At 32.6% G+C, this 14,643-nt stretch overlaps 2 protein-coding genes across 2 annotated transcripts; both read right to left on the reverse strand.

The window, feature by feature from the left end:
- On the reverse strand, positions 1 to 2,028 carry LOC123226817 (thioredoxin reductase 1, mitochondrial-like). The gene is made up of 2 exons (XM_044651719.1): positions 948 to 2,028; positions 1 to 283 (listed from the first exon to the last, which is right to left on the reverse strand). Exons 1-2 carry the CDS (start codon positions 2,011 to 2,013, stop codon positions 204 to 206), a joined length of 1,146 nt encoding a protein of 381 aa, XP_044507654.1. The 5' UTR covers positions 2,014 to 2,028; the 3' UTR covers positions 1 to 203.
- A 4,513-nt stretch (positions 2,029 to 6,541) lies between these two features.
- Positions 6,542 to 8,710, reverse strand: LOC123192022 (thioredoxin reductase 1, mitochondrial-like). The gene is made up of 2 exons (XM_044627094.1): positions 7,639 to 8,710; positions 6,542 to 6,975 (listed from the first exon to the last, which is right to left on the reverse strand). The coding sequence occupies exons 1-2, from the start codon at positions 8,570 to 8,572 to the stop codon at positions 6,896 to 6,898; spliced, it is 1,014 nt and encodes a 337-aa protein (XP_044483029.1). The 5' UTR covers positions 8,573 to 8,710; the 3' UTR covers positions 6,542 to 6,895.
- Positions 8,711 to 14,643: the final 5,933 nt, after the last annotated feature.

Genomic DNA, 14,643 nt, shown 5'->3' on the forward strand with positions numbered 1-14,643 from the left:
TTGTCACTCAAATACTGTGACATTCTATTTTATTATTCAATCCACCGATGACATTCTAAAATGTGATCCTAAAACATACTGGAGACATATTGCCATCCATTTTTCCAAAGGCTTATAAGTCAATAAAGCAACTAATAAATCAGACACTTCAATTTCTCCAGAGAAATCTTTAAATTTGTGTTGGCAGATAACCCCCAGGACATCTACAGTGAAGACTCACTCTTACCCTCCTGGGATCCTATCTCTTGCAAGAAATGTTCAGCATCCAAGGCTGCCATGCACCCTGCAATGTCGAACAACACAGATGAAGCTGTTCAGCAAGCTAATGAAACACAAGGTATTCATCTGAGAAAATGATTTTGCCTATTCTAATCATCCAAAACTACTGCATCCAGTATGCCAACTGCAACAGAGGCACAATATAACAAGTAGGTGACTATTCAAATAAGCTGCTAACAAGTATCACAGTTTCATTGGTTAATGCACAATATAAAACATAACTCAGTGTATCTCAAAATCATGTGCAATGAGAGTTGGCAGACAAGGTTCAAGGAAAACTGCTCTGCTTTCATCACATTGGGGCAACTACAAGGAATGGCATATTCAAAATGCCAAAAGGCCCTTAGCTTATATGTTCAAATGTAAAATGAACAAGATAAGAGGCTCTCAGCCAATAGTATATTAAAAGCTTCAGGCTGCAGCGGATTATTAAAGCTTAATTTAATGCTGTCACTCCAAACTGACATCTTTAATCACCTTAAAAATCCCTTAGCATATACCCATTGTGTAAATATCAAATTCTAATGTTCCATTTTATCTATGCCATCTGCTGAATGCAGAAAAAACAGCAACTCATAGAACGTACAATCACATCACACTACAGCGAAACTCACCGGCAAATGATAAGATTGATAAATGCATAGCAAGAGCAAGGAGAGATAACTGACCAGTGCCCGCAGCCGTAATAGCCTGCCTGTACTTCTTGTCCTGAACATCTCCCGCAGCAAAAACCCCCCGCACACTCGTCTGTGTGGTGCCTGGTTTAGTGACAACATAGCCATCTGAATCAAGCTCCAATTGGCCATCCAAGAACTTGGTAGCAGGCTCATGTCCGATGGCAAAGAACAACCCAGATACCTTCAAATCAGACACTTGCCCTGTCACCACATTCTTTAACTTTAAACCACCCAATACCCCCTTCTCTCCATCTCCATAAGCCTCCTCCACAACACAATTCCAAATTACATCAATCTTAGGGTTTGTAAGTGTCCTGTTCTGCATTATCTTAGAGGCCCTAAAATTATCCCTCCTATGAATTATATAAACTTTTGATCCGTATTTGGTTAAAAAGTTTGCTTCTTCCATAGCCGAATCCCCGCCTCCAATGACGGCCAAAGGTTTGTTCCGAAATATCGGAGCCGCTCCATCACAAACCGCACACGCTGAAATTCCTCGATTCCAAAACCCTCCAGGCCCATCTCCCGAACCGGTGAATTTCAACCTTCTGGCGACGGCACCAGTGGCAACAATTACAGAATCAGCCAAAACAGACTGGGAATCTGTAAACACTTTAAAGGGAAAGGACTTAAAATCGACTTTGGTGACGGTTTCGGTAAAAATCTGGGTACCAACACGGTGAGATTGATTGCGACAGTTGTCCATTAATTCACCGCCGAGAATGCCATCAGGGAATCCAGGGAAATTTTCAACGTCAGTGGTGGTGGTGAGCTGTCCACCTGGCGCAATATCATTGGCCATCCATCCTTCAAAGAGGATAGGCTTGAGTTCAGCTCTGGCAGCGTAGATGGCAGCAGTGTGAGCGGCAGGGCCACTACCAATGATACAAACTTTGGTCTTGAGGGGTGAGGAGAGATGGTCCATGGCGGAGGCAGTGTTGGTGGCAGTGGAAAGAGAAGAAGCGGCGGAGGAGGCGGTTGTAGGTGTAGCAAGACCGAGAAAAGTACGAGCTTTAGTATAGACTAATGTGAGTTCAGTAGAACAGGTCATTGACATACCAACTAAAGATACGTTGTTTGTGTCATATATAGGCGCCAAAACGCGTTCAGGGGGCAGCGGGCCAGCATTTCTAGAAAGTTAAGAATGTGAACTAGATAGTTGAACTTGAAATAACAATCCATTTCCAACACGTTCACAGCTTCTTTGTTCAGTTTCCCATTTTGCTCATTTTTCTCGTTGTTTCAAGCCTTGTATTACGTTATTCATTACGTCCCTGCTTGCGAGAAAATTGAACAATAAATTTTATACATAATTTTATAGACAAACAAAATATTATAATATAATTAAATATTATTTTATTTTTAATTTTTAATTACCTAATTATTTAGTGATATAATGTTATTTATGAATAAAATTATATATAAAAATTATACGCATAATATTACTCAAAATTGAAAGGACAAAAATTAGAAATGAAATAAATTTTCATTAGTGAACATATGAGTGAGTATTAATGATATGTTATTTTATTTCAATTTGTATTCATCTAATCATATAATTATAAAAAAAATTATAGGTATATATTTTTAATATATAATTTAGATATACAAATGATATATCATATATTATTAAATATTATATATTATTTGTCCATCTAAATTATTTATAAAAAATTATCTGCATATAATCTTACTGAATATTTATTGGTCACGTAACTTAGCTTTTATAATAAGTGCTTTAGTTTATATTAGGAGAGTCACAATTTCCCACCTTCAGTTTGCTTAAAGGAAATTTCCTACTCTCTAAGCCATAAAATAATAAAACTACATCTTTTGCCACCTTCTATTAGTGCATTATGTTAAAATTTAGGGACATTAAATTTCTTATCACAATTTGGACCCGCATATACATTCATATCACACTTTTTATACCATAAATATTTCTACCACTTTATATATTAGAATACCTAAATAACCTATATTTTCAACCTTGAGAAACTAGACAAGACAATGTTATTTTTTTCTTTTTATACATTGCAGAAAGAGAACATGTGTAGATGTTTGATATTAATATTTAAAACAAAATTTATATGTGTTAGATAAGATCAAGTGAATTTAAAAATTTTTTAATTTAAATTTTTTAGGTTAAATCTAAAAAATTTTAAATTCATATGATCTTATCTCAATAAATTCTGGTTGATGTTAATCTCATATTGAAGCAGCAGAAAGAAAAAATAATTCAATAAACCACTTGTGAAAATCATGCAGTCTAAAGGAAGACCTTGGCACGAGACATATAAAAAATATAAAATATGCAAAGAAGCAAAGAATATATTCTTTGCATAAAATATTGTAGAGAATATAAGGAATATGCAAAATACTTTCTGCATACTTGTTTGCTTTCATGTATACATTCATATGAATGTACATATCTGCATGCTTTTGCAAATATGTTTTTCAAAAGTATTTGCTTACTTTCCCGTGAAAATCATATAATATATAACATAAGGATATTAAACATATATAGCATAAGAGATCATTGGATTGTTTTCTCTTGCACGAAAAAAATTCAGTGAACAACTTCATCGATCATCATCCAATGACAAAACTTCTTGGATTGACAATGCTGACACAATGGCAGGATGACAAATGAGGTTTCCTTATAAAAATAAAAGCACAATTCTATCGTACTAAATTTAATTCAATCCAAATTCAATTAATTAATTCAATGTAAATCTCGATTTGATTTGGATCGAATTATCATTTAATTTAAATTCAAACTAAATTCAAATCGAAATTCGTTGTCAGGTTAGGTTGAGAACTGGAACAAGTTGGCTACGATGCCAACCTTTGGCAGCGTCGCTAGGGCTTGGTGGTGACACCAATGGTTGAAGTTGCTGCCAACCTTTTTTGTCACCAACCCTTCTGTCACCAATTTTATAAATTATCCAATTTTTTTTTATTATATCTCACTTATATCCTTTTTTTTTTTAAATATTACTCAAGTTGGTTAGTTGAATAAAATTTATTTTATGTATGATAGTGATTAAAAATTATCAAGTATAGGTGATTGAGTTTTAAATTTTTTAAAATTTAAAATGACATCTAAATTTTTTAGATTGAAAAAATTTAAGATTGAAAGTTATCAAGTATGCTAGTGATTGAATTTAAATTTTTTATATTAGTATAATTGAAATGACATTTAAAACTCAAATATGCTGATCTAAAACTCGGGTTGTAATTAATTATCTGAAAATATTAGAAAGATAAATGAAGTAAATAATGAAAAAAGGCAATCTCACAACAAATTTAATAGTTTTCATGTATAGTTTATATGTCATGAAAAAATTATTTTAAAATATAACTTTAATGCCATTATTAATTTTGAAAAACAGAAGAGTTAATTGAATTAGTTGATGTCAACCATATTCATTTAATGATAATCTAATTTGTTTGATTAATCTTTGATTAATAATGATTACCTTTGATTAATCTTTCATTAATATAATAAAAGAATTAATATATTTTTCAGGCATTTGCAATCAACTATCAAGAGAGGCATATAAATTCCATGAGGCATACGAATTCTGAGTCACATGTCACTTCAGACAAAAATAGACATCGTGAGTATAATTAGGAACGAACTATCGCTTACTTAGAGAGCTATTTTTCAAACAACCTATTTCGGATGCTTATTAGATTTGGTGGAGTCAAGGTTTAGTATCATTTTGATACATGCGATATTACTTCGTATAATTAACAGCGGGAACCCAGTAAGAGAATTGCAGTTTAGATTAAATAGTTTTGAGGTCTGATTTAGTCTTGTTGAGTTTGTATTAGTCACTCATTTGATATCCAAGGAGGACACGAAAGTGTCTAACTACGTTTATTGTACAGGGACGCCTTGATTAAGAAATAAATACTTTTCAGATATTAACAAGTTGTTATTCTATGAGAAGATCGAACAAACAATTGGCAATCAAATTTGGAGAGACAATAACGAGAATGTTGTGAAGTTCACGGTATTAGTATATAATTTTGGTATACAGATGGTAGGTCATATATGATTATGTATCATTTTACTTTTAATTTAAGATTATTCAATCACATAATAATATATTATTTATATATCCAATTTATTTATAAAAAAGGTGTACCTATAGTTTTCTTGTATATTTATTGGTCACATAAATTAGCTTTTATAATTAGTGCACTTAGTTTATATTAGGAGAATCACAATTTCCCACCTTTAGTTTGCTAAAAGGACAATTTCCTACTTTCTAAGTCATAAAATAACAAAACCACATCTTTTGTCACGTTCTTTTAGTGCATTATGTTAAAATTTATGATAGAATTATTGAATCGACTGAACAAACCCTTATAATTTAACTTTTGAAGTGTATTATCATATTGACTATAAAACCACTTATTTTTAAGGGCAAAGGACTATTTCCCACCCAAGTTTTAGTTGAATCTCAAAAACACACTACGACAGTTCAAAAATCCAAATATTTATCTATAGATTAACTTTTGTTAAAATTTTTTGTCAGAGATAAAGGTAAAATCCCTCATTTTACTGCTAAATTTTAAATTGCTAACAATTTATATCATTCCCCCTCTTAGTTTAGAAAACTAACAATTTTTTTCAAAATAAATCTTTGAAAAACTACAACTTCCCCCCCAGGGTTTCAATTTTTTAGGTGAGCTACCAATCCACACAATCAGGTGGCTCAACGGCAGCAGAGAAGCATCCAAAAATGTATCATCATCTAGATTGACGCTTCTGGATGACGAAGCATCTTCCAGAGGTGTCAACGCTTTTAGACGCTTCTTTACTGCCATTGAGCCACAGAATTTTGGTGGATTGGTGGCTCACCTAAAAAATTTAACCCCTAGGGGAAAATTGCAGTTTTTCAAAGTCTTATCATTAGAGGAAATTGTCAGTTTTCTAAACTGAAAGAAAAAATGATATAAATTTTTAGAATTTTAAAATTTAGTTGTAAAATGATAATTTTACCCTTACCTTTAACAGAAATTAGTCCATTAGTGGATATTTAGGTTTTTGAACTGCCGTGGAAGTGCTTTTGAAATTTAACTAAAACTTGGGTAGGAAATAGTCCTTTGTCCTTGAAAATAGGTAGTTTTATAGTCAATATGATAATATACTTCAAAAGTTAAATTATAAGGGTTAGGAGTTAAATATAAGAAAAAGAGGAAATATTGTTGTTTGGTACTTTAGCCGTCTTTGGTCGATTGGGAGGAAAGTCACCTCTATTTACTCAAGGAAATTGAGAAGAATGGAAGGGAGAACATTCTTAAAAAAAACTATGTATATATACTTTAAATATACAAAATAGATACATAAATAATGTATCATCATATGATTGAATAATTCTGAATTAAAGATAAAATCACACCTATCTTTATATTTGTTTCATCTTCACATCTCTCTATCTTTATCATATCTTAAGTTTTTCACCAAATTTTATGATGTTAACCTTATGGTTAAAGGTATGCGGTAAAAGAAAAAGAACACTAAATGTCGTAGTTGTCAAGTTATTCTACCAAGAAGACAAAAGCATGTATTTTGGCATAACATCTTAACAAGCATGTGATCGATTGACAATTAATGAGAGGAAATATAACAAAGAAAACTAAGTCACTCAAATCAACCCATCCTAACTGTTCATATTGTTAGCATCGCATCTCAAGTCATTCTACCAAGAAAAACACACACAATTTATGTGAAAAAGATGAAGATCTATTGTATTATTCAATCCACTGATGACATTCTAAAATGTGATCCTAAAACATACTGGAGACGTATTGCCATCCATTTGTCCAAAGACTTGTAAGTCAATAAAGCAACTAATAAATCAGACACTTCAATTTCTCCAGAGAAATCTTTAAATTTGTGTTGGCAGATAACCCCAGGACATTTACAGTGAAGACTCACTCTTACCCTCCTGGGATCCTATCTCTTGCAAGAAATGTTCAGCATCCAAGGCTGCCATGCACCCTGCAATGTCAAACAACACAGATGAAGCTGTTCAGCCAGCTGATGAAACACAAGGTATTCACCTGAGAAAATGATTTTGCCTAGTCTAATCATCCAAAACTACTGCATCCAGTCTGCCAACTGCAACAGAGGCACAATATAACAAGTAGGTGACTATTCAAATAAGCTGCTAACAAGTATCAAAGTTTCATTGGTTAACGCACAAGATAAAACATAACTCAGTGTATCTCAAAATCATGTGTAATGAGAGTTGGCAGATAAGGTTCAAGGAAAACTGCTCTGTTTTCATCACCATGAGGCAACTACATGGAATGGCATATTCAAAATGCCAAAATGCCCTTAGCTTATATGCTCAAATGTAAAATAAACAAAATAAGAGGCTCGCAGTCAATAGTATATTAAAAACTTCAGGCTGCAGCGGATCATTTAAGCTCAATATAATGCTGTCACTCCAAACTGACATCTTTAATCACCTTAAAAATCCCTTAGCATATACCAATTGTGTAAGTATCAAATTCTAATGTTCCATTTTATCTATGCCATCTGCTGAATGCAGAAAAAACAGCAACTCATAAACGTACAATCACATCACACTACAGCGAAACTCACTGGCAAATGATAAGATTGATAAATGCATAGCAAGAGCAAGGAGAGATAACTGACCAGTGCCCGCAGCCGTAATAGCCTGCCTGTACTTCTTGTCCTGAACATCTCCCGCAGCAAAAACCCCCCGCACACTCGTCTGTGTGGTGCCTGGTTTAGTGACAACATAACCATCTGAATCAAGCTCCAATTGCCCATCCAAGAACTTGGTAGCAGGCTCATGTCCGATGGCAAAGAACAACCCAGATACCTTCAAATCAGACACTTGCCCTGTCACCACATTCTTTAACTTTAAACCACCCAATACCCCCTTCTCTCCATCTCCATAAGCCTCCTCCACAACACAATTCCAAATTACATTAATCTTAGGGTTTGTAAGTGCCCTGTTCTGCATTATCTTAGAGGCCCTAAAATTATCCCTCCTATGAATTATATAAACTTTTGATCCGTATTTGGTTAAAAAGTTTGCTTCTTCCATAGCCGAATCCCCGCCTCCAATGACGGCCAAAGGTTTGTTCCGAAATATCGGAGCTGCTCCATCACAAACCGCACACGCTGAAATTCCTCGATTCCAAAACCCTCCAGGCCCATCTCCCGAACCGGTGAATTTCAACCTTCTGGCGACGGCACCGGTGGCAACAATTACAGAATCAGCCAAAACAGACTGGGAATCTGTAAACACTTTAAAAGGAAAGGACTTAAAATCGACTTTGGTGACGGTTTCGGTAAAAATCTGGGTACCAACACGGAGAGATTGATTGCGACAGTTGTCCATTAATTCACCGCCGAGAATGCCATCAGGAAATCCAGGGAAATTTTCAACGTCAGTAGTGGTGGTGAGCTGTCCACCTGGCGCAATATCATTGGCCATCCATCCTTCAAAGAGGATAGGCTTGAGTTCAGCTCTGGCAGCGTAGATGGCAGCAGTGTGAGCGGCAGGGCCACTACCAATGATACAAACTTTGGTCTTGGGGGATGAAGAGAGATGGTCCATGGCGGAGGAAGTGTTGGTGGCAGTGGGAAGAGAAGCAGCGGCGGAGGAGGCGGTTGTAGTGTAGCAAGGCCGAGAAAAGTACAAGCTTTAGTATAGAGTAATGTGAGTTTAGTAGAATAGGTAATGCGCATGCTAATTAAAGGTACGTTTCCGTCATATATAGGCGCCAAGGCGCGTTCAGGGCGCAGCGGGCCAGCATTTCTAGAAGGCCGAAGGACTATTTCTCACCCAAAGTCTACCCTCTACACTTAGTTCTCATTTTCTAATTTTAAAAATTTCATTTACTCACCTATAAATGATTAAAATTAATAAAATTCTAATCCTTTAAAATTTTATCTTTTTTCCTCCAATTCCTAAAAACTAACCATTTTTCCCATAGGACAAGTTTTAAAATAATAACATTCCCCTCAGGATTTAGTTTTTAATTCTCAACACTAAATTCAATATCATTGTTGACGACAAAGTTTTTTCGATGCATTATTATACTCTATTAGTCTATGTTCTCTCCTTTGAAACATTGGTCAAGATAGTCTAGTCTAGAATGACAAAAAGTTTTGTAAGGAGATGAAATTTTTCATCTTTCCAAACCAGAATTACATTGGTTGACGTTTCAAAGGAGTGGAGAGAGACCGCTAGAGTATGATAATGTATCAGAGAATTTTCGTCGCCAGCAATGGCGTCAGATGTGACACTGAGGATTAGAAATTAAATCCTAAAAGGGAATGTCATTTTTTAAAACTTAGTCTAAAAAACAAACTTTTAATTTTTAGAGTTTTTTTAGAGGGTGAAGAGATTTAATTTTAATTTATTTTTAATATTATAAATAAAATAATGATTTTACCTTTAAAATTAATAGATTTAACCCCTTATAAGTGAGTATTTGAGATTTTTCTAATTAAAGAGTAAAAAATTGATAGTAGAAAATACTTTGGGTGGGAAAAGGTCCTTTGGCCTTTCTAGAAAGTTAAGATGGCCGGTTCGTAAATGTGAACTAGATAGTTGAACTTGCAATAACAATCCATTTCCAACACGTTCACAGCTTCTTTGTTGTATTACTCCCTGCCTGTGAGAAAATTGAACAATAAACTTATCCGCATATTTTTATTCATAAATAAAATATTATAAGATGATTGGGTATTATTTTATTTTTAATTTTTAATTATTTAATTATATATTAATATAATATTATTTGTGAATAAAATTATATATATAAATTATATACATAACATTATTTAAAATTGAAAGGACAAAAATTAGAAATGATATAAATTTTTATCAATGAAAATATGAGTGAGTATTAATGATAAATTACTTTATTTCAATTTGCATTCACCTAACCATATAATTATGTTTTATATATATATATATATATATATATATATATATATATATAAATAATTTAAATATATCATATATAATTAAATATTATTTAATCTTTAATTTAAGATTATATATTTATATATTAATATATTATTTATGTATTTAAATTATTTATAAAAAATACCTACTTGTAACTTTACCGTGTATTTATTGGTCACATAAATTTGCTTTTATAATTAGGGCACGTAGTTTATATTAGGAGGATCACAAGTTCCCACCTTCAGTTTGCTCAAAGGACAATTTCCTACTCTCTAAGCCATAAAATAACAATACCACATCTTTCATCATGGTCTATTAGTGCATTAAGTTAAAATTTAGAGATATTGAATTTTTTACCTTCATTTGGACTCACGTATATATTTATACCACACTTTTCACATCCTAAACATTTTTACCATTTTATATGTTAGAATACTTAAATTACTCTTATCTTCAACCTTGAAAAACCAGATAAGATAATACTATTCTTTTTTTTATGCATTACACAGAGAGAACATATGTAGATATTTGATATAAATATTTAAAATAAGATTTATATATATGTTAGATAAGATCAAGTAAATTTAAAAATTTTTGAGTTTAAATTTTTTGAATTAAATATGAAACATTTTAAACTCACTTGATCTTTCTCCTTAAATCTGGGTTAGCGTTAGTCTCATATTGAAGTAGCACATGAAAAAATAATCTAATAAGCCACTCATAAAGAGCATGCAGTTTGAAGGAAGGTCTTAACATGAGACATATAAAAAATATAAAATATGAAAATAATATATTCTTTGCATAAAATATTGCAAAGAATATAAGGAATATGTAGAATCCTTTCTGCATACTTGTTTGCTTCCATGTGTTCATTCACGTGAATGTACATATCTACATGCTTTTGCAAATATTTTCTGCAAAACTATTTGTTTGTTTTCTCGTGAAGATCATAAAATATATAATATAAGAGTATTAAACATATATAGCATAAGAGATCATCAGATTGTTTTCTTGTGCACGAAGAAAAATTCAATGAATAGCTTTAGCGATCATCGACCGACGACAAAACTTCTTAGATTGGTAGTGACGATTCAATGGTAGGACGACAAGTGAGGTTTACTTATAAAAATGGAAGCATAATTCTATCGTAGCAAATTTAATTTGACCCGAATTCAATTAAGTAATTCAATGTAAATCTTGATTTGATTTGGATAAAATTGTTGTTTAATTTGGATTCAAGCTAAATTCAAATTGAAATTTATTATTGGGTTAATGGTTGGGAACTAGAACGACCAACTCTTTCTACCACCAACCCCTCTATCACCAATTTTATAAATACCAAAGGACTATTTCCCACCCAAGGTATACTGATTTTTTAAAGTCCACCCCTCTTCCCCCGGTTAACTTTGAAAATACTATTTACCTATCCATGGTGGGTTAAAATTAATGGAACCCTAACTCCTAAAAATTTTATCTCATTTTCCCCCTAAAATTTTAAAAACTAATATTTTCTTCCCCAAGCCAAGTTTGAAAAAATCACATTTTCCCCCTAAAGTTTAGTTTCAAAATCTGATCACTTTTTTTAAGGCCATCGTCAGCCGTCTCTCCCTCCCAACGACTCCCCATCCTCCGACGAGCTGTCTCACCTCCACTCCAGCTCCTCTGACATCCAAAAACGTCGACCACAAAGACAAGATTGATCAATCTCGTCTTCGTTGTCTGGGAAGATGATCGTCTTCCCAAACAAAAACGAGATGTCTTCCCAGAGGAAGACGAGTTGTCTCATCTTCGTTTGGAAAAACGATTCTTCTTCTCAAATGACGTTTTTGGACGTTGGAGGGGTCGGGGTGGAGGTGAGGCAGCACATCAGAGGATGGGGAGCTATTGGGAGGGAGAGACGACCGATGATGACGTCGAAGAAGGTGATCAAATTTTGAAACTAAACCCTAAGGGGGAAATGTGATTTTTTCAAACTTGGTTTAGGGAAGAAAAGTTAGTTTTTAAACTTTTAAAGGGGAAAATGATATCATATTTTGTTGACTCAAGAAGTCATTATGCTCTTATTTTGATGATAACAAACTAATATGTCTCTTAGCATATCAACTAATAATTTTACTTGAGTGTGTGTTTAGATTGCAAGAATTTATCTAATGCACTTGAAGGAGTTTCAAGATGAAAATGAAGACAAGGTTCAAGTGAAGAATTCTTGAAGATTTGAAGTAAAACTCAAGTTTAGGTAGACATGTTTGTAATTTGGAGCATTCGTTTTGATTAGAATATTTAGTTACATGGGATAGCTCACTTGAAAACTCATTTTCATATCTTTCACTTTTTGGGTTAAAATGTCATTTTTCAAACTTATTGGGTTAAGACAATTTTTTCACCAAAGTTTATTAATTCATTAAAAAGGATGAAGTTTTGTGAACTACATTTTCATATCTCAAAGTTGGTTTTGAAAGAATTTTCAAAAATGGGTTAAATTGTCACTTTTCAAAGTTTTAGGGGTCAAATTGTGATTTTTGAAAATTCAGGGGGTAAAATGTAATAAAATTCCGTCTACCGAATTTGACCGACCGAATCAGCTTCTGAATTGTCCAGAAGCCATGTATTTTGGCTTCCAAAAATTCGATTAACTGAATTAAATTCAGTCGACTGAATTTTGTTTTGAATTTTCCAACGGCCAGTGCCACGTAAGCTCCATGGAAGTGTCATGTCACATCCGGTTGGCTGAATTACATCTGGTCGATCGAATTGTGCGTTTTTTGGAAAACTAAAACGGTTATTTTTTATGCACAACGATAATTTTCCTCATTTTCCCCTATATAAACCCAATCAAATTCATTCGAAAAGAACTTTTGCCACAAAAAACTTTCATATATTTGAGAGCAAATTAGTTTTGAGCTATTTACTTGCAAATTCTTCTCTCTAATCAAAACTTTTGCTCATATACTTTGTAATTTCATTTGCATTGGGTTGTACTAAGCTTTAACTTTCATATACACTCTTGAGAGAGATCATATTTCAATTTCGTACTAAAATTCGTGCTATAAAAGAGTGAGGTTCACTCTTAGAGAGATTAGAAAATTTCTTATGAGAAAAATTGAGTTTTAACATTTGTAGAGGTTAATAGCACCTTGGAAGCTATTTTGGTTGTGAAGAAAAGCTTGGTTGAGGTTTAAGTCAACCAAGGATTAATGGAATACTCCAAGGGAGAAAGCTTGGAGGAGTGGACGTAGGCCGGGTTGAGCCGAACCACTATACATCGCGTGTTTGATTTTCTCTTCCCTTAAACTCATGTTTTATATTATGTTATTTTGATTGTACTGATTATTTGAAATATTTTAGTTATTCTCATAAATTGGATTAAAAATAGGTAACATTCATTGATTTGAATAAATTGTTTTAATTCTCAAATTTGGTAAAGATTGTTTTAAAATTGTCTAATTCACCCTCCCTCTTAGGTCATTTGATCCTATAATATTTAAGTTTATTTTTAATATTAAATATAAAATAACGATTTTATCCTTAAAATTAACAGATTTAAATAGTCATGGGTGGATAAATGGTATTTTCAAAGTTAATGGGGAGAAATTTGGAAAATTAGCATACCTTGGGTGGGAAATAGTCCTTTGGCCTTTTATAAATTATTCAATTTTTTTATTACATCTCACCTAAATCTAATTTTTTAAAAAAGTGTTACTCAGGTTGGTTAGTTAAGTAAAATTTTTTTTTTATGTATATTGGTGATTGAAAATTATCAAGTATATGTTATTGAGTTTTAAATTTTTTAAAATTTAAATTTTTTAGATTGAAAAAATTTAAAATTGAAAATTATCAAATATGTTGGTGATTGAGTTTAAATGTTTTACATTAGCATAGGTGAAATGACATTTAAAACTCAAGTATGTTAATCTAAAATTAAGACTGTAATTAATTATATGAAAATATTAGAAATACTCATTAGAATGATAAATGAAGTAAATAAAGAAAAAAAAAAGTAATTTCACATCAAATTTAACAGTTTTCATGTATAGTTTATATGTCATAAAAAAATTCATTTTAAAGTATAATTTTAAAGTCATTATTAATTTTGAAAAACAAAAGAGTTAATTGAATTCGTTGACATCAACCATATTAATTTAATAATAATCCAATTTATTTGATTAATCTTTAATTAATAATGATTAATGATATTTTAGTTTGTTTGATTAATCTTTCATTAATGTAATACACGAAATAACATATTTTTCAAGCATTTGCAATCAATTACCAGAAGGGGGTGTACAAATTCCATGAGGTATACGGAGTCCAAGTGCATATGTCACTTTAGACAAAGATGGACACCGTGACTATAATTAGGAACAAACAATCGCTTACTCAGAGAGCTATTTTTTGGACAACCTATTTCAGACGCTTATTAAATTTGGCAGAGCCAAGGTTTAGTATCGTTTTGACGCATGCGATGTTACTTTGTATGATTAACTGCAGGAACTTAGTGAGAGGAATGTGGTTTAGATTAAACGATCTTGAGTTCCAATTCAACCTTGTTGAGTTTGCACTAATCACCGGTCTAATATTCGGGAAGAACATGAAGGTGTCCAACTACATTTATTGTACGGGGATGCCTTAATTTAGAGAGTAACACTTCCTGAGTATTAACATGTTAGCAAGCAGTTGGCAATCAAATTTGGAGAGACAATGATGAGGACGCT

This window comes from Mangifera indica, chromosome 1 (genome assembly GCF_011075055.1).
Source record: "Mangifera indica cultivar Alphonso chromosome 1, CATAS_Mindica_2.1, whole genome shotgun sequence".
NCBI classification, from domain to species: domain Eukaryota; kingdom Viridiplantae; phylum Streptophyta; class Magnoliopsida; order Sapindales; family Anacardiaceae; genus Mangifera; species Mangifera indica.

Bases quoted from the DNA above. Each gene is read 5' to 3' on its own strand.
- LOC123226817 (XM_044651719.1), bottom strand. From the start codon at position 2,013: ATGTCAATGACCTGTTCTACTGAACTCACATTAGTCTATACTAAAGCT. The intron at 284-947 runs GTCAGTTATCTC...TCGACATTGCAG, and splicing joins TATTACGGCTGCGGGCACTG to GGTGCATGGCAGCCTTGGAT.
- LOC123192022 (XM_044627094.1), bottom strand. From the start codon at position 8,572: ATGGACCATCTCTCTTCATCCCCCAAGACCAAAGTTTGTATCATTGGT. The intron at 6,976-7,638 runs GTCAGTTATCTC...TTGACATTGCAG, and splicing joins TATTACGGCTGCGGGCACTG to GGTGCATGGCAGCCTTGGAT.